The 19,380-nt window shown below is 51.6% G+C and overlaps 1 protein-coding gene across 3 annotated transcripts in view; it reads left to right on the top strand.

Moving 5' to 3' along the window:
- Positions 1-1,548: 1,548 nt before the first annotated feature.
- LTBP2 (latent transforming growth factor beta binding protein 2) overlaps positions 1,549-19,380 on the top strand; it is a 59,557-nt gene continuing 41,725 nt past the window's right edge. For 2 of the 3 annotated variants that reach the window (XM_042814441.1, XM_042814443.1), the window contains exons 1-3: positions 1,922-1,997; positions 8,407-8,477; positions 11,965-12,202. In XM_042814441.1, coding sequence (XP_042670375.1) covers positions 1,990-1,997; positions 8,407-8,477; positions 11,965-12,202 — 317 coding nt within the window. In that variant the 5' untranslated portion in view covers positions 1,922-1,989. Of the gene's footprint in view, positions 1,998-8,406; positions 8,478-11,964; positions 12,203-19,380 lie in introns of all 3 variants that reach the window. The other variant, XM_042814440.1, reaches the window with a different exon arrangement.

Raw genomic sequence — 19,380 nt, 5'->3', positions numbered from 1 at the left:
TTGCTGTGGGTACCTGCAATGGGAAAGGCTGGAGGGATGCAGAGGGCAATCAGCAGGCCCTGTGAGGGCCTGGAGGAGTGGTGAGCATGGGAGGTGAGTCTGTGTTTTATTGCAGCTCCTCTGTGCATCAGGTGGGCAAGGGGGAATAGATAAATTCATGGGTTAACATAACTTTTCTGCTAAACCCAGTGGTTGAGCTGCAACATCTGGCCCCAAGAGTACCTATCCTGAAGGCAGACATGAGGGTACAGTGAAAGGGCTGCTCCATGCACACTCTGATACTTGTGTCCTCTTGCAGACATTCAGGAACTGCTCTCTGCATCAAGATGCTTCAGTGGGCTGTACCTTTCACCTGCCTAAGCTTGGTGTAATAAGTCTGGGTTGGTGTGCACTTGAGTGCACTCAGTGTGTTTCTTTGCCCTTCTTGCATGCAAGGGCTGCAGTAAGCAGCCTGGAGAGCCCACCCCAAATACCTCATGGTGTTCAGCTGACGCTGAGCCTGTGCTCCTCGAGGAGGACCTGCTCCTGCCCAACATGGCCAAGGGCAGTGGAGAGCAGCAGAGACGTGGCAGAGCATGAGGTCAAACCCTGACATCCTTCTACCTACTTTCACTCTTCGCCCAGTCCTTCTCAGTGCATTTAAAGCAGCCACTTGGAGCCACCTTTCCACCTCCATGTGCCCACACGGAGGAAAATGGGAGGGCTTGACGTCTATTGATGGATGCGACTCCTGGGAGGCGTCTCTTAGCCGAGGGACCTGGAGCTTTCAGGTGAGTCCTTTTCTACAAGTAAATGCGTAAAGTTCCGAGCAGGGTTTGGGGCCGTTCCGAGAGCACAGAAACCAGACTGCGATGGCAGTAAGGCTCTTCGCACCGGGAGATGCCACCAGGGCAGCAGGCAGGAGGCTGAGGAGACGCGGCGGCTCCCGAGGGCCCCAGACGTCGGGAGGCGGCGGCGCGTCCCTCTGGCGCCCGCATCCCCGCTCCGCGCCCCCACGGCAGCAGCCGCGGCCGCTGCCGCTCCCCGAGTGCTGCCGGCAGCGCCGAGAGTCGGCGGCTCGCTGCGGACCGGGCAGCGGGGGCGGCGGGAACGAGGGCGGCTCCCGAACCGGCGGAGCGTCGGCTTCCCCGGTCAGGCAGGGGTTAAGGCTTCTCCGTTGTAGTTTGTTTCCCTTTGCCAAAGTGGGTGTTGCTGGAATGTCTCCTCTGCTAAGGAGGGGGGCTGAGCCGTGTCCTCTGGAGAGGGGGGATGTCAGCATCAAAAAGACGCAAAAGGGGGAGGTTTCCAAAAATAAAACCATCCATCCCCTCCAGGCTCTGGCAGTGCCAGAGGCGGGCGCAAAGGTGCTCGGAGCCGCCTGCGGAACGCCGGAGCTCGCCGGCGGGACGACCGCGCTCCTCCGGCTCTTCCTCCTTCCGCGGGGCCGCTCGGCAGCCCCCGTCCCGATCCCCGGCCCCGACGGGCAGCAGGTGCTGGCGGAGCCCCGCGGGGAGATGGGGCAGTGAGGCGCGTCTCCGTCGGGCGGACCGGAGCGCCAGCCCCCGGGGGATGCCCGCCCCGCGCCGCCGGCCCTCGCCCGCCCCGCGGGCTGACAGCATGCGGGGCGCCGCGGCCAGCGTCTTGCCCCTCACCTTCGCGATCCTCCTGGGACTCGGCGACTGCCAGCGGGACCTGGCGGCGAGGCTGGAGCCCGGCGCCTCCCGCCGCGCCGAGCCCCGCCGGCTGCGGGGTCAGGCCGCGCCCCTGGGGGCGACGGGCACCGCTCCCGGCCTGCCCCGGCCGCACAGAGCCCCCCCGGAGCCGGCCGCCCTGCCCGCCGCCCTCCGCCCCCACCGCGGCCCCGCGGAGAGCCCCAACGACGGCCGTAGGCAGCGCCCCGAACCCGGACTCGGCCCCGCGCAGGGACTGCAGCCCTCCCGGCAGCGACCCAGGAGCGCGCTCAAGGCGCGGGTCGTGCCGCGGGCGAAGGAGCCGAACGGCAGAGGGAGGATGGCGGGGTAAGTGTGCGGCGCGCGCTCGTGCCTCTCCGCTGCCCTCCTCGGGCGCGGCGGGACGGCCCTCCGGGAGGGGCGTGGAGCCGCGCACCCATCGGAGCCCTCCGCCAGCGCTTTGCCGGTCCCTTGCGGCCGTCCCACGCGTGCGGCGATCCGTTTGTGTGCGTCGAGGTGCGAGAGTGGGGCGGCGCCCGCTGCCCGGCGCGCGGGGCTGTGCTGTGGGTGAGAGCGCTGGGTCTGGGGTTCTGGCCCCGGTGGGTTGAGCAGCTGTGTGCTGCTGTGGGCGGTGGATGCTGCTCTGCGGCTCTCCGGGTGCCGTGCCCCGTGCTTGGCAGGCGGCTCGCTTGGCTCGGCGGGATGGAGCCTGGCTGCCGCAGCTCTTGCTGCAGGTACCTGGCCTCTTGGCTCCGTCCTCCCGTAATGGGCCCCTTGTAAGCACTCCACACGGCAGCTTCCCATGGCTTCAGCTGGCTCAGCTGCGGGAGGCTTCTATGAGTTGCCTGACAGAGCCGCTTCCAGCTCCAGGCTCTGGCTACAGCTCTGAGGAGGTGGAGAGGAGATCGTATGGCAGGGCCACAGCTGCTCTGCAGTGAAGGAGAGCCAGCGAGATGCATGGTGCGGTGCCGACATACCCCCAGGCTTCCTGCTCTGCAGATCTCCCTCTGATCCCCTGGGGCTGATGCCCCTCACCACCAGTATCTCTGCTAGCCAGCATAGTACAGGCCACTGGAGCCCTGGCATGGGCGGCCTGACTGACCGTGTGTGTTGGCTCTGTGCATGAACAGTGTGCAGGCTCTGGGCTTTCTCTGACACGGACAGACATTCTTCTCCAATATGGGCAGGTATCTTCACTAGAATGCAAAAGGCAGCTTCACCCCTGATGTTCTTTTTCCCTTGCTTGCCTCACTGCAAACTTTTAAGACAGAGGTGTCTCCATGTACCTTCTGCATGTTCCTGTGCTCATGTAGTCCCTTACAACTACACAACCTTGCTTTTCTTCCCTGTTATGTTTGATACATGAAGTCTTGATCACTAATGGCAGGTAAGTGGCAGTTTCTGACACACCTATGCCTTATTTTTCCAGCCTCTTGGAGGGAGAGCGTATTGGAATGATTCCTTGGGAGACCCAGTCCTCGGCTCAGGAGGATGTTATCCTTCCTGCAGGCTGATTGTTGTCAGCCTTCCTGTGGTGGGGTGGCAGGTCTCCCTGGGCAGCATTTTCAAGGTCCCTGTGATGCCCTCAGTGTCAGCAGCTGGACCACAGTGGCACCTGGGGCTGCTCTGAGCCTCACACTGTGTGGAAAGGTGCTGAACCTCCTTGGAAACAACATCCATCCCATAGCAGAGGGCATTGCTGTTGACCTGTTGTCAGTGAGATTCAGCTGCCTGGTGTACCCAGGGCAGCCACAGGCCTTTAAGCCCAGGAGGACGAGGAGCTGTGCCTCAGTGCTGCACTCCCTGTCCGTGTGCGCTCTGCTCTGGAAAGTGAGAGCTGAGAGGGAGAGCTGCAATCCCCATGAACGTGAACTCTGGAACGTGCATCTAATGGCTTGTTGTCAATGGCTTTCCATCTCTTCTGGAGTCCAAATCAGCACTTTTTAAACTTCTCTGTGACCTGCTGCTTTTGGAGCTTTCTCACACGAAAGCTGCGCTGAAGTCACCGTCCGTGAGTAACCACATGGCGTTACTGCTCGCCGAGAGCTCGCTGCCGCCTCCAGCCGCTCTGTGAGACTCCCTTCTTCCACCTCATCCATCTTCCTACATCCCTTGCTGCACTGGACACGTTTCCATCCAGGAAACTCAGGGCCCCTAAAGAGCTTCATTTCACGATTTCATTTTTTTGCCAGGTGGGATATTTTCTGTTCTGCTGTTCGCACTGCACTCCCTCTACTCTCTGGTATGGTGACCTTCAGTTTCCCTTCCTCAGGTAGCATTGCAGGCTGTGCTACACCCTGGTGCTGTTTATTTATGTAACTTCTTTGGCTTAAAATCCCAGCTGTGCGTGGGTTGCCTTTCCTCGTTCCCAAATCACAGCTTTCTGCTGGTACCTCTGGGGGCCTCACTCAGGTCATTGTGCACACTGTGAGCCTGGGTCCTGGGGCTGCAAAACCTGACTGTTAATTAGCATGATGTCCTTCTCTGCACAGCTGTCCTCTCACTTTGTTTGACAGTAGCATACCCAGAACTGAGTTTCTTGCTCAGGGACTGTTTGGATGTGTCTGGAGCGCTGCTCACGGCTGTTGGTGCTGCAGGTAGAAGCTGCTGACACTTTCCTGTGAGCATACCTTGCCAGAACTGCCTTTGGTTGCTTTCTCCCATTCATTGTGAGGTGACTTCTGGCACAACAGCAAGTATCGCTGAAAACTGCTGTCCTTTATCACTGAGCAAGGGAAAAGATACAACACATCTCTGCCTGCCCTGCTGTGCCCTCCTTCCCTACCTGTTTCCCAGTCCCTCCAGACTGGCTTGCAGACATTTACCAACCCCCTCACTGCTGTGGATGAGCTATTTCTACCCAGTGCCATGGAGCAGGTGGCTTCCCAGTTCAATGTGTTCAGGCCTGTGTTTAAAGTGTTTGTAGGTTCATCCATGCAGCTTCTGGTCCATAGAATTCCTTTTCTCCTGAGTGTCAGGGTAGGCAGCTCCCAGGCCCTCGGAACGACCCTAGCACTTGCCAACTAGTGTGCTCGATGTATTCCTTACTCAAGCTGGTGGTCCTGCTGCACACCATTGTGTCCCCCATGATGTGGCCTTCTTTGTTCCCCTGCCCCATACCTCCAGTTCTTTGAAAACAAGTCCTCAGTGATGCATACAAAAGTAGAGGGGGATCAGTAACTGGGGAATACTCTGGGGAAGCCTTCACTTTTGGTGCCTACCTCACATCTGGGGACATATGGGGCTTTTTTGATAAGTAATCCCAGAGTGACAGGCTGAGAATTCCATCATCTCATCTCCCTCTTGCTTTCTTTTTGTGCCTTGTGCACCCTAGTTGTTGGGTTGTGGATGCTGCCTGTGGTCGTGCAGTCCTCCTTCACCCCAGCTTTGTGGGATATCAGCTCGCTCTGCAGCGTGTATATAGGACTGCTCAGGCATCGAGGCAGTTAATGCTGATGTGGACTTGGCAGAGCATTTTTGGTGGCTCATCGATGCCAGCAGCCTTTTGCTAATGTTCTTCATTTGGTCTGACTGCAAATATTTCATACGCAGCTGGATGGAGTTCACTGTCATGCAGCATAAAGGCAGACCTTGTGATCTAATAGTCCCCTGGCCTTTGATGAGGATGCTGTGAATGACCCGCATGGAGCCAGCGGCTCTGGCAGCAGAGCACTGTGCGGAGTTGAAAGATGAGGCATGGATTGCTTTTAAAGCAAATGCTGAAAAAAATGGTTCTGCTGAGTGCTTCAGAAACACTGTGTGATCACCACTAAGGCTGCGCACATGCTTAAACTATGTGAAGCCACGATCTTACTACTGTTTTCTAGTTTTCCTTCCCCCAGTGCTCATTGCAGTTGCATGGCTCAGGTTTCAAATAACACTGTGAAATCTTGCTGGCTTCTCTTGTGCTGGGTGCTTGCTTACCACTTTGTGTGATGGAGACCTGACCCTGGCAGTGGCCTCTGGCTGAGGCAGCAAGGTGAGTTATGAAGGACTGGCTTACTGCGGCTCTTTTGCTCATGTTATGAGTTATGATGGTGCAGCCAGCACCATGCATGGTATTTCTTAATGTGGAGGAAGCTTGTGTCACTGAGCTGGGCTAGGAGCAGCTCTGCAGGATGATCTGTGAATCCTGTAGCAGTCCAGTGTTACAGACAGCCAGGTCTCAGCACCTGAGAATATCCTGAGCCATCCCCATGGGCTGCCCAGAATGAGGGTGTATTGCTGTCCCATGGGCCAGCAGCCCCCCAGGGGTGGTGACACCACGTTGGACTGCCTGTGGTTCTTCAGTCTGGGAGCAGCCCTGTGTGCCTGGGGTGGCTCATGCCTGAGCCGTGTGCTTACCCTGGTGCTGGTGACAGCACGTGCAGCTGGCCAAGAACCACAGTAAACATGCTGTGCTCCTGAGACCCCCAGGGGCTTGCACTGCATTCTTTGCGAGGCAGGGAAACCACACGGCATTCAACCAGTGCAGATGTCAACTGAACGCTGTAACTAGAGCCAGATGTGCCTGGCACTGGGTCCCATGCAGCAAAGCCCCCAGAGCTGTTGTGCTACTGCACATGCCCCAGCTCACCTAACTGCTGTCTTCAGGGTTTCTTAGTGGGAAACAGATCTGTTCCATTTTTGCCCCACATGCTGCTTCTTTCAGCACTATGCTCCCAGCCTAAGAAGTCCTCCCTGCCTCTACTTTTGCCTTTCCCCTCATCAAAGCGGAAAGAGGAGATATTCCCCTTCATGTGCTCTCTTTGCCCCCTGCAGAATTGCTCCACTCTTAATGTGCCAAGCTGTCCTCTCTTGAGGGGCATTCCTCAGTGCTCGTGTTTCCCTTCTTCAGGGGTTGGCAGTGGTTGCCTATAGCCAGTAGGAGAGTGATGAAGGCAGGGGAGGCTCAGCTTGGGAGCAATCAGGAGTATATGTGTGAGACACTTAGACAAACCTTGAACTTTCATTCCATCAAGAACCTACAGCAGGACTCAAAATCAAAACAGCTTCTTTGGAGAAGGTACTTAACATGCCTAGAAGAAGCAACCTCTGATTATGTCAGCAAGTTGAAGTTAGAAAGAGCTCTGCTCTCTGAAGAGACTAGTGGAATGTGGCTGGCAAGGTATGTGCCATGCTGAGGGAAGAATGCGAGATGTGAGAGTTAAAGCAAAGGTGCTTATGCTGATGCTTGTGGTCTCTCTGCAGACCTGGATACCTGCTACAGCTCTAGAATGGTTTTCTCTATTGATTCTTACATCTTTAAAAAGCATAAGGCCTTTTGTGGGCTCTTCTACAGTTTGTAAATGAGAGTTTGCTTGGATACTTTCTTGGGAGGTCTTAAAGAAGAAATCCATAGATCTCTGGGTTCACAGACAAAAAGCTGAAAGTCAGTGCTGTTGCCCAGCCAGAACAGGTGCGAGTGAATGCAGGAATTAATCTGGCCCATGCTGTTTGCAGGAAGACACACAAAGGGTACTTTCTAGGTAAAATTTACCTGGTTAGCAAAGTACTGATCCTGAAATACCGGGTAGCACTTTACAAATTATGTGGCTTCTCAGACCTCTTCCACTTCCCGTGTGAGGTGACTGAATCTCTATAGATGAGTTTCTTTGCCAGCACCAGGGCCATCCTCGCACACCTGCTTGCCACTCTGTTTGGCCCCATACCTGGAGCTCTGGCGCTTCTAAGGCTGCCATTTTGTGTTGTGGGTATTCAGGAGTGCTTGTTCAGAGCGGGATCATCTTCTGACCCTGCTGTGTTCCTGTGAAAGTCAGTCTAGAAGACAAATGTGCATGTTTCCATGGTTCCTGTAAATTCTGTCAGAAGCCCTAACTGCCTTGTCCAGCATTAGAAATAAACCACACTCCCAACTTGGTTTGCAGAGGCTTTCCAGAGCCCTCAGGCTGACTGTTTCTAACTTTGTATCTTTTGATGATCATACTTTCCCATCTACCTGGACATGCAGAGGTTATACATTCCCTATACTTTCTCTCCATGGTGAGTAAATACTTTTGGAGAGCAACCTGCAGCTTGTTATCCTGTCTCTTATGGAAATGTCAATACGTGAAGTGGCAGAGAAATGAGGGTTAGCTGCCTTCTTCAGCTCTGTAAGGCACAGTGGTGTCTCTGACAGCTGTACATGGCCTGCAATTAGCACCTGAAAGCAGACAGTGAGGGCTTGTGGGGAGGATGCTGTCTGTATAAGGGCAGTCAAAACATTCTTGCGTCAAAGTGCTGGAATTAACAACCATGGAAGTGATCTGAGCCTGCTGGAATTAGGCAGAAATTGCTTTGCACTGGAGGATTGGTGGAGGCAAATGGTCGCAGGGATATGGCTGCTGGCACAGTGGGTCTGCAGCACTCTGATGAGAGAGGATGAGTTACCTTCAACTGTGGCAGCCTAAGACCGCCAGATTGGAATGAGGCCTGATTCACTCCCCAGTGTCACAGAAAAGAATATAGTGCCGTGAGGTTGTTAAAAATGGCAGCTGCTGGCCTCAGGAGGAGGATGTTTTCTCTCAGCGCTGGGAGCTGAGCGCTGCCCCAGCTCAGAAGGCACTGTGCACACTGCTGCATTCATGCAGCCCTGGGGGGCTCTTCCAGGCACTCAAACAACTCAGCCCTTGTCCGATGGGTTTTGATCTCAGCTGCTGGTCCATCTGGAAGGAAATATCAGATGCTGCAGGAAATAATTTGACGGGTGACTCAGAGGTGCTGGCTACGGAGACCTCAGATCCCCCTTCTCATCACTCTCTTTTGTCTCTGCGTTTAGGCCGAATGTCTGTGGGAGACAGTGCTGCTCGGGTTGGGCTGTGGCTCCTGGCACAAACCACTGCATCAAACGTGAGTACAGACATCGCAGCTCCAGAAAGAATCCCCAAAAAGGCTCCATGCTGGGCAGGGGGAACAGCCTCCATACCCAGCACTTCCCTGAGCATCTGTCCTCGCTCGAGTGGCAGCAGCTGCCCAGATGTTTGGTGGGATGGAGCTCGGCGTTGTTTGCCGCGGGGTCTTAACAGTGCTTCGGCTGCGCTGGGATAATTGCATTAGCAATCGCTGTTTGGGAGCAAGGGGCCAAGGGCTGACTCACCTCCTTTCTCCCTCTCCCCCTCATCCACAGAAGCCAAACGGTAGAGAGCATGCTGTGCTGCCAGACAGTGTCTGTAAACAGAGTGGGAGGCCAGCAATGGCAGCATCTTTCTCTCATTAGGGGTTTTTGTAGGAGCCGTGGATCTGGGCTCACAGCCATGCAGGCTGCTGAGCGGCTGCTCAGGTGCTGCTGTTCCTGAGTATTAATTAAAAGGACACCATCAATGTGATCGGGCCTGACAGTGTCACCCCAACAGGGGATGCGAATTCTCAGTCAAGACTTGGATGGAGACCGATGATGTGTAAACATCACCGAGTTCCCAGCTGTCTCCCTCCTTGGGCTTTTCTGCTGGGGATGCTTGGCTGTGTTTACAGCTGCCACTGCAAGCTGAACAGCCCGTTCTGGTTAATTTCTGCACTGTAATGTTGTGTAATTTTTGATCCCACGCTCTTTGGTATGGTGCATATCAGGGAAGTTAGCAGGGTGCAAGTGCAGTGGGGGGGAGCCTCTGAGCGTGGTGAAGCAAGGAAGAAATTGGCATTCAGGTTGTGGGGAGGACCTCAGCGCTGGTGGGTCTGACTGAGCCTGGGTGCAGGAGGAGGATGGGCCAAATGCTTACTTTAATCTAGCTACTGATACCTACTGAGCACAGTGAGTTCTTCCTTTTCCACCAGTGCTTTTTTGGGGACTCTTGGAGCACCTCTGTAGAGCTCAAACCTTAGGCAGAATTCCCAGCCTTTGGTTTGCTCCAGCTACTAAAACTAAAAAGTGCAGTAAGGAGTGGGGAATTTTCAGAGAGCCAGTGACTGGGAGGAGAAAAAAGAGAAATATGTCACCTGGGGATGATGGCATTTGCTGGTGAAATGAAAGTAAGCTGATGGAGTTAAGGAGGATGATTTCCTTAAATAGCTTAGCAGATGCCTATCAGCTCATCTTTCCCCACTCAGACTGAAGAGCAGGGGAATGCTCTTGCTCAGACTCACAACATTAATTCACCTATTTCAGAAGTGCGTGCTGCTTCCCCAGGTAGCAGTCCTGGCTGGGCCAGTGAATGAACTTTTTTTTTTGCCATGGATATTTTAAAGTTTAAAGGAAACATTTTTATTTGACATGCTGGGAAGGACTTAATAAACTCATCCATTTTCTGATCTTGTACGCATGAGCTCATGGTTAAAACACCTGATGAATATACAGAGTTTTTTGCTGTCTGCTGTGGTCTTGGATGGTTGCATGAGTACCTAGGGCTTCTCTGCAAAATGGAGATGACATTCACGTGCTCTCTCCTTTCATCTGTCTCCTGTACCGTGACAGTAGGTTTTGTTGAGCACAGGCAGGTTTTCATTGCAGTTATGTTTTCAGTCTCTGATTCATACATTGCCATTGATTTAACTGACTATCGTCTTGCACAGATCTCTCACTTGTATTAATTGTCTGTCCTTTCTGGGTTTTCTAAGACAGTCAGAACTTTAGGTTAGAACTGAGATTACACATTTTTTTTCATCAATAAGCAAACTATTCCACAAGCAAGTGGACTAAATCACCCCAGTGGTACAAGTCCTTCAGCACCTTCCCGGTTTTGCTGTGGATGCCTCACTGGATGAACAGATTGATTCATATTTAAATGGGACTGAGCAGAAGAACAGCCCAGAGAGCTTACAGTGAAAATCTTCACCACTCTCCTAGACCTGGAGCCTGTGCAGAGGAGCAGGGACCCTGAGTTTGAAGACCATCTTGCAATATCTTTGCTTGGTCCCAGGCCTGGCTTGTCTGCAAGGTGATGGAAGGTTGATTCTTGTGTCTGTCCCTTTGTGCAGTCCTGCCTGCCTTACCTGGCTGGTAAACCACCCCACACTTGTCCTCTGCAACCTTATCTTGCTCCAAGGACCTTGCACACACACATGATGTGCCAGGGAGCTGCTACATGCTTTTGAACAAATGAAGGTTGTTTCTCTAAGACTGCAGCCCCAGGAGCAGATGATTACATGAGACTGTAGCAAGAAGAAAGGAGTAGCTTTCATCTCACCAGAAAGTATTTGTAACTCCATGGATGGGGAGAGAGCATCATCTCTGAGCATCCCTTGAGCTCAGAAGCTACAAAGCAAAGAGGAAGTCTCTAGATGATCTCTACATCTTCCTGTTGTCCAGAAAAGCAGCATTTCCCACGTATGTATTTGTATCTCCTGGTAATAAGTGCAGTGTGAGAACAGAACTGTGGAGAGAGAGAGGTGCTCGTGGATCCCCAGCAGCTGTGCCTGGTGGTGGTTGGATGTCAGACCTTCTGCAGCCACCTGGGGCAGTCTTGGGAACAGGTCTGAGCAGAAGTGCTGGCTGCACACTGCAACCTGTCCATAAGGTTTCCGTGGAGCTGAAGGTTAATATTTGTCTTGCATTGCAAGGTTTCATCACCTCCTGCCATCCAGCCCTTACCTTCCTTCCTTCTTGTAAGGAAGACACTGATTTTCAGTGCTTGCTCAGAACGTCCAACCTGGTCCTACCTGAGCAACCTGTGGTTCCTTGGCTCTTGCTAACTGAGTCATAAACCCAATTTGGCATCCGTTAACTTGGGAAGTGTTAGGGTCCAGCCTATAATTAACAGCACTTTCCTCCTGGGGTGCAAACTGAAGCTGATGTGCTGTAATTAGGAACACACGCAGGGGTGGAGAGTGGTTTGGGCATGAAGTTAATGAACTGTAAGTACCCATAGCTGTGAAGGAATTTGGGGATGGTGACTCCAAAATCAGATGTGGAGGGAGAGCTGGCAAGTTCTGAAGGGGACAGGAAGGGGGACCATTCAAATCAGACCCCAAAATGTAATAAAACAAAAAGATAGCATAAAAACCACTCCTATGAGGCTGCATTGGAGCACTGTTATCTTTCTTCTCCTTATCTGTTAGCTTCTTCTCTTGTGGTCGTTGCCTCCCATTGGGTTTGGATTGAGGTCCTGTTCCTGCCCAGAGCAATCAGCAACGCTGGAAGCTGTATGCTCTCTGTAGACTATGGTGCCCATTTTTTTGTCTTTCTTAAGTGAATGTTGCTTGAAAAGCGTTCTGCTGAGACCAGAGGGGAGAAGTGGAAACAGGGGAGTGTATGCCTGAACCTTTCTCCTATTAAACAGAAGACCACTTGCCCACAGAACAGAGATAGAGTCACGTCACTTGTGCTGCCCCTGCCAGGCCTCAGCACCAAACGTGCTGCTGGGAGCCCCGTGTCCTGCTAACTTCCCTTCTATGTCCCTCCCAGCTGTTTGTGACCCACCGTGCCAGAACAAAGGCTCCTGCAGCCGGCCCCATGTCTGTACCTGTCGCTCGGGCTTCCAGGGCTCCAGGTGCGAAGAAGTCGTCCCTGAGCAAGAGTACCACCCGCCCAGCATCGCCCTGCAGCCCCCTGCGGGCTTCCTGCGGAGGAGGACTGGCACAGCTGAACGGGATGCCTCCCCACGAGAGGCTCAAGCATCTGACCCACGGCATGCACCCACCAGGTAAGTCTCCTCAGCTTGTGCACTGCTGTTATCCCAAGGGGACTCTGCTTGTCTCCAGAGTGGTATCACAGTCCATAGGCGCAAACAGGGATGCAATCCTACAGGGCATGAGCATCGAGAAGCTTGACAGCTTACCTTGTCCTTTGAGCAGCCTGAGTGGGGGTAGCAAGCTGAGGAGTGGGCTTAAGTCTCTTTCCAAAGTGGCAGCGTCCATTTAGCATCCATGGGAGGTTACATAGATCCAAGGTGTGCTGTCAAATGCCAGTATAAGCAAAATGAAGATACATGTAGCACCTCAAAGGTATATTCTCTCTAGATGCTAGACATTATTGGGTCAGATGTTCCCTACTTTTGTGTCACCCTGCTGTTGCTTGGATCATTTTTGTACCTGAGCAGGTGTGGAAGCAAAGACACAGCTACTGGTGGAGAGGTTTATACAGGAGATATATTGCAAGGAGCACATTGAGCTCAGGGTGTGGCATCATCTGTTCTTTTGTGTAAAGAAGAGCCTGTGGCTTCAGCCCAACTGTCTCAAGCTGGTTCTGAGATGCTCTCACACTGTTAACCAAAGCCAGAAATCTTGGTGCCCAAGCAAAAGATTGTCTAATGGAAACCAAATTCAGCAAGGCTAAGGTGATTTTGGCATGGAGAGGTGGCCAAGCCTGTTCCATCACTGCCTGAGAGAGGCTGGTGCACAAGTGAGCAGGCAGCCTTAGCACATGCCTGTGATCCCACTCACGGCTGATGAATGTCCTCCTGGCAGTGACCTCTTCCCACCCCTCTGTGTGCAGAGGACTGGAGAGGAGGGGAGGAGTGGTGCCCTTGCAGATACACCACCTGTTTGGGGCTTTCCCAGTAAGGAACATGACCTCAGACTCTGTGCAGAGGCACGAAACCGTGCAGGCATCTGCAGAGTATTACTGGCCAGACAGACTCAGTGCCTAGTGATTGCTGGGCTGGGAGAGCTGAATGCCCAGCTGCCTGCTATACCTTAAATCCCTTGGCACCATCCCAAAGAAATAGGATGCCGTTAAGAATCTTGCCATGCCTTTCTCCTTCATTCCCCATGAAGGCCATGGGACGTCACCCCATTCCTTACATCAGTGAGAGCTTTGGATATTCGTCCTTTGCAGCACTGTGCAGACTAGTGGAGGGCTGCCTGCACTCTGCCCTTGTTCACATCTGTGTGCCTAGCTTCAGCCCCTGGGGATTTTCCTGTACTACTAAGCTGCTTGGGTTTTGTCCAGGGACAATGTAACATACGGTATACAACTGTCACACAGAAAAATCTTGCTGCTGTTTGACAGATTGTTCCCAGTTATTTTTGAGTGTTCCCTCCAGCCAACTTCTGGGCTAGCTGCGGAGCAATGCAAGAGGGATATCCTAGGGAGTGCTATGCTCCCTAAATGCCTGCAGCCAAGGGTATTCCTGCTGCTGTTGCACCCAGTTGTGCCCTCCTACTGCTTGCTTTGCACTGCCACTGCTGTAATCTGGCCTCTGCATGAGCTGGCTTAGTTCGATAAACCAGCAAAACACTGACACAGCAAAATTAAGGATAATTTTCTGCCTGTTCAGTGGGCTAAACTGGATTATTGAGAAAGCACGAGGACCAGAAGGAGTGAACAGAATTGCAAAGCTAGCAGTGAGGGAAAGGAAGGAGATGGACTCCCCTTCTGGGGGAAGCCACTTACCAGAATGATCAATTGTCTGTCTCATAAAACTGTGCTCTCAGAGCATCCTGAACTTGGAGCCTAGTTCTTGCAGTTGCAACATCATCTATCTCTATGCTACTGCTGAAGTACTTCATGCGCTTCTGCATCAGCTTTCCTCAATACAAATGCTCTGTAGAAGCAAATACAAGAGGTGTATTGGCCTTCTCAGAACTGGGTAGATATTGCTCAGATTTGCAGGTACAAGGATTGGTTCTTAGGTGCTGCCAACACTGGTTCACTTTCATTGGGGCTCAACTGAATAAGTCTGAGAGCAACAGCTTAAGCAGACTTTCCAGACCTTGATCTCCTCCTGGGTAATGATGAGTTGTGCTAGGGGCACACTGAACTCTTCTTGTGAGCCCACTGTAATCCCACCACAGCTGGCTTACTTGTCTGGTTATCAATAAGGAAGTGTAGAAAAAGCTTTTGGGTGTCCCAGTGAACTGAGGACACTGGTGGTTACAGGTCCCAGCTATTGTGGGATGGCTTTTAGATCCAGGACAAACAACCCGTCTCCAACCTCCCTGCATGTTCTCATTGCTAACAAGGAAGAATTGCACAAGAGTAGGGGCTTATAGACCTCCAAGCCACTTCTTGCTGTGCCAAGACAGGAAATCAACACTCACATGAGTGAATTTGCTTTCTGTTTTTGTTTATTTGTGTATATATTGGCTTAATATGTGTTTGTTTGCACGGACGTAGCAATCAGAAGCTCTGAAGTCATGCACTAGAACAATGCTGCATTAGATGTTGCATAAACACTCAGCAAAACACATGAATTGTCCCCAGAGACCTGCTCTCTGAGCAAAGACAGCGTTGATTCTGCCTTCACTACATTCTGAAGGGAGTCTTCAGGCAGAGGTAGAAAAGCAGAACATTTTTGGACCAAAATATTCCCTACTTCCCTGAGAGGTGGGGCTAGCTTAACATGGTTTCTTATCCTCCGCTAGTGAGACTTGCCAGTGATTTATATTTAAAATTGCTACTGAAATACTTAGAAAAATTGATGAAATTCTCCCAGTGTAAATGAAACCAGCAGTTTTGTTCTAGTTACTGTGGTGTGCCAGTGGCTGTGCTAGGCTGCAGCTGGAGAGCCTGGTGTCAGGCTGTCCTGTTGAAGGAGGCTCTTAGGGGTGTTTTGCTCAGGAATAAGAGCTTCTGCTGGCACCACTGCTTTGGAGGGGCACAAGAGTGACAGGAAGAGGCACCAAATGGCTTTCCACCTGGAACTTTAGTCCTCCTGGGACTACAGAAGAAAAACACCCAGCCTTCTCTAAGCTCAGCACTTGCGGAGGAGAAGATGTGGCTAGGTGATGGGCAGCTTTGGGATTGCTTTGCAGACTGGAGCTGGTGATGCTCAAACTTTCATTCCTCACAGTACAGGCTGGGAGATGCATACCATTCCCCAGTCCCTTCAGCAGGCTGTGGCTCAGTGAGCATTTGGAGCTGGACAGCTGAGAGCACATGGGGACCTGCTAGCTGACACAGAAGCTGAGAGAACCTGGTGCTGAGCTGTTTGGAGCAGAGAGTACTCTGGAGAGCAAAATCCTGGGAGTGCAGGAGGCCCTGTCAGCATGGGCCAGCAGCAAATCCTCTCTCATCTTGATCTCAACCTGAATCTCTGCCCGGGGAAGCGAAGTCCCGCTGGACGATTGCGCGGGTGGAGCTGCACCTCAGCCCAGAAGCTGAGCTAAATGGAAACAGCTTTGTTTTCCTAAGGCTGGAGTATCAGAATAATTCCTGTTTGTATAGCAAGGGGTGGAGAGGGCTCGTGCCCCTGGCCCTCTGTCTGGACTCTTGGCTGCTCCGTGGCCACCTGCCCTAGGCATGGAGAAAGGAAGGGACCTGCTACAGCCACCTGAGAAGGTCACTGCTATGGAAGCAGGGTGCCAGGGTGCCTGTGTGCCAGGTCTGTGCCCGTGAGGCCCTCTTGCCTTGGAAGGGTGCATGCGCTGAACTAGGCAAGCAAGACACCCTTTCTGTTCAGAGAAAAGGAGGGGTAACCAGGACCTGCAAAGCGTTTTCCCAGCAACCCGGGCAAGGGAAGAGGAAATAGCTGTGGTACAAGGTGCTGAGACAGAGCGCAGACAGCTCAGTACAGCTAAGCCCTGGAGAGTGGGAAGCTTCCTCTGAGAGGGCTGTTTGGGCAAGGCAGTTGCTAGGAGGTGCCTGCTGTTTTCGGGATGGAAAAGGAAGAAAGCTGAGTTGCAACATGCCCACTGCCCTGCCTCCTGATCTCAGAGCCTCTCTCCAGCACCCAGGAGGAGCCATCTCCTCCCTTCCTGACTAGAGGACAGGCTGTATGCAGCCCTGGAGGAGCTGCGGCAAGCGCTGCTGGCCTGGAGACACTGGGAGCCTTGCGCCAGCAGGGAGGCTCTGCCAAAGCCGCTCTTCTTTCTCTGGGAAGCTACTGATGAGAAGAGCAGGGAGCAAGCAGGAGGCAGGATCTTGGGTGCGCGGCTGGTTGCTGGATGGAGAAAGTATCTTTCCCCCCTTTTGAAAAATAGCTGAAATAACTCATCCTGGTTAAAAATCAGCTCCTGTTGTGGTGACAAGTGCCCCGTGTGCTCATTTACAGAGGAGAATGAAACCAATGATAGTCACTTTTGTGGCCAAGGATGGTAGTAAAGCTCTCCGCTCTCTCAAAACATGACACTGCAAGTTGTGACTCAGCAAAACCAGCTTAATTAGCTCGTTGTCGTTAAGGACTAGCAGATAGAATGAAAATCAGAGCAATATCTGCTATTTGAATATGCTGCTCCAAGCAGACAGATTTGTCTCCGTTGTTAAAGCAGCATCTGGACCCTCCTGACTTGCCAGCTTTGAACTTTCCAAGCTTATGAGAAAGAGAGGAGCTTTCTTACTGCTGCGCTTGGGCTGCTGCTGAGTGCCCAGGACAGTTTGTCCACTGTGACAATATGAATAGTTCCAGGAGGAGGTCAGTACCATCCGTGCACTTATGGAACACACTTGTGCACTTCTATTTATTTACGTCACATTTCATTGGTGAGAGTTACAATGTATTCATATCCACATAGCTGCAGAAGTAAAAGCCACCCTGGTTGATAAGCCCCTGTGTGGAAACTCAGTCCCATTGCGTGGGCTGAGAGAGGTTTCCTCCTTTGCTTGGTTTGGTACCAGCTCAGGAGGTCCATAGTGCCTGGCTTTGAATTCATGGTGAAAGGCTGGTGCCAGCCTTGCCTTCCCCACTGCAGCGTGTTGATGTTCATTACTCAAATGGCATATTTTCCCAGTGCAGATAAGTCCTAATTGCAGCTTTCTAAGGTGCTTCCCTGTGGCAATATAGGTTTCACAAGGTGGCCAAGCATTTATGTTCCTTGATCCAAAGCCAACTTTGAGTAGATATCTGAGACCTTGTTAAAAAATTGAAACTGAAAAGCCAGTGCCAGTCCGTGTGAGAATATGTGAAAAAGAGATTCCACTCAGGGCAATGAGATCTCCATAAGTTCCAGGGCTCGGCCCCTCTTCTGTTTTGACACAGCTGAAAGCTCTTGGCAGGCTGTCTGGGAAACCTAAAGGAAAAACTCAAGCTACCCAAGAGGAGTGTAAATGTCATTTTTCTTACATAAAAATACTTCTATTTTTAAATTATATGATACACCTTCTCTAGCCTGGCACTGGATACACTTGCTCTACTTTCTAGTGCTTTAAAGCTGTCAGCACCATTCTGTTTTATGTGTTTTATGTATTTACTTCCTAGGGGGTTGCATACGCTTCAGAGCAGCAGGAGGATAGCTAGCTTTTCAGGCTCCTTTTAAACTCCAAATATGGTCTTTATATTAGGCCTGGTCCTTCTGCATCTCATTGGGAGTAATTTCTATAGCTTAATTCAGCCTTTTGGCCTTGGGAGAAAATGTTCAAATGCATTTTTCTTTTTACCTGAAGGAAAAATCCTGCTGCTGTCAAGAGTGGGGTGCATGGCAAATGCAGCGTGCTTGTAGAACAGAAAATGCAGATTATAGCCTATTTTATATACTGTACATCTATCATTTGGAACATTTATGCCAATACAATTTATATAGTAATTTTTTTAAAAAAGAAAGATGTTAAAGGCAGTAAGGCCACACAATCAAACACTGGAGAATTTTTCCATATTGCCCGTGTTTGGTTTGTCTCCCAGCTTTTGTTCAGTTCCCCTGTGCATATGCATTGTGCTGTAATCTGTTGTATCTGATCACTTGCTGCCTTTTTTGGTTTAAGCTGGTACTTACTCAAAATCAAAGTGGTTCTCTTTGGTTTTGAGTGTTTCTGTAATTCATCCAGTGCTGGCAGGATACAAGAGGTGGGTTGATACTGATTTGGCACAAGGAGTGGTTGAGATGAAATGTAGAATTGCCCATAAAAAAACATGTGCTCCAACAGTGCTCTGAGTTGTGCTGCCCTAAGTGATTGGTACATGTGGGACTGGTACCCAGCTCTCTGCATCACTCCATTTTTGGCTCGAGGTACAAAAACTTGTGTGGAAATGTTTCTCGGGGACATGCAGAAGCTAAGTGTATATGCAGGGACTAAGAAGAGGTTCAGTCTGGAAAAATATTATCTGTTACAGCTGAAGGAAAAAATCCTCCATGGGAAGAAGAAATCTGGAAGAAGGAGAGGCTGAAGTTTTTCAGAGTAGAAGTGAACAGCAAATTAGGCAGTAGAGAGTAATGTGGTGTAGCTTCATTTAAGAGACCAACCGTGCTTAGGACATTGAAGCAAAAGACTTGATTGCGTGGGCTCTTTCTCTGTGCTCCCTGGGGTCCTACACTGGGTCAATGTGGTTTTCATTGCCAGAAAAGATCTTGACAAACTGGGAGGAATTCTGAGAACTGCACGATGCTGGGGAGGGAGCTGAGTGAAATGGTTAACAGACCCACGTCTGCAAAGCTGATCCGAAAGTTGGCCTGAGATCATGGGGAGCATGCTCAGAGGCTGCAGCTATCTGGAGGGAGCAAATGGCATGTATTACAACTGCCTGTACCTTGGCAGGGTGGCCTTGATAATTTTTCAGCTGCAAGGCTTTCTACAACACTACACTCTTCCAGGGATGTAATGACAGACTGAAAATGACCTTGGAACTCTGCCTTTGCTGTCACAGAGGGGCTGCTCTGCTGAGCGCTGGAGTCCAGGTAATGCTTGCTCCTGGTCACTTCCCACTGTGCCAAAGTCTGCTCCTCCCTGCTGGTCCTCAGTGTGCATGCTGAAGGTCACGTGGGAGCAGGTCCATACCCCTTGTAACATGGACCTTGCCACCAGGCACCACATATATGTGACCAGAAGTGCCCCTGGCCACCAGGCTGTGGTCTTCTGACTGTTGAGCAGCTGGAGGTATTTTGCTTTTTCTGTTAAAGAACTAATCTTTGGGATGCTCATTCCTCAATTCCTGGTGATATTGAGACATAGGATAGGATAGGATAGGATAGGATAGGATAGGATAGGATAGGATAGGATAGGATAGGATAG

Source organism: Centrocercus urophasianus, unplaced genomic scaffold (genome assembly GCF_019232065.1).
Source record: "Centrocercus urophasianus isolate 14NV4802_14NV808 unplaced genomic scaffold, USGS_Curo_1.0 seq_14, whole genome shotgun sequence".
NCBI classification, from domain to species: Eukaryota; Metazoa; Chordata; class Aves; order Galliformes; family Phasianidae; genus Centrocercus; species Centrocercus urophasianus.
Note: the sequence above shows the minus strand (reverse complement) of the source record. Positions and strands in the feature narration are given on the sequence as shown.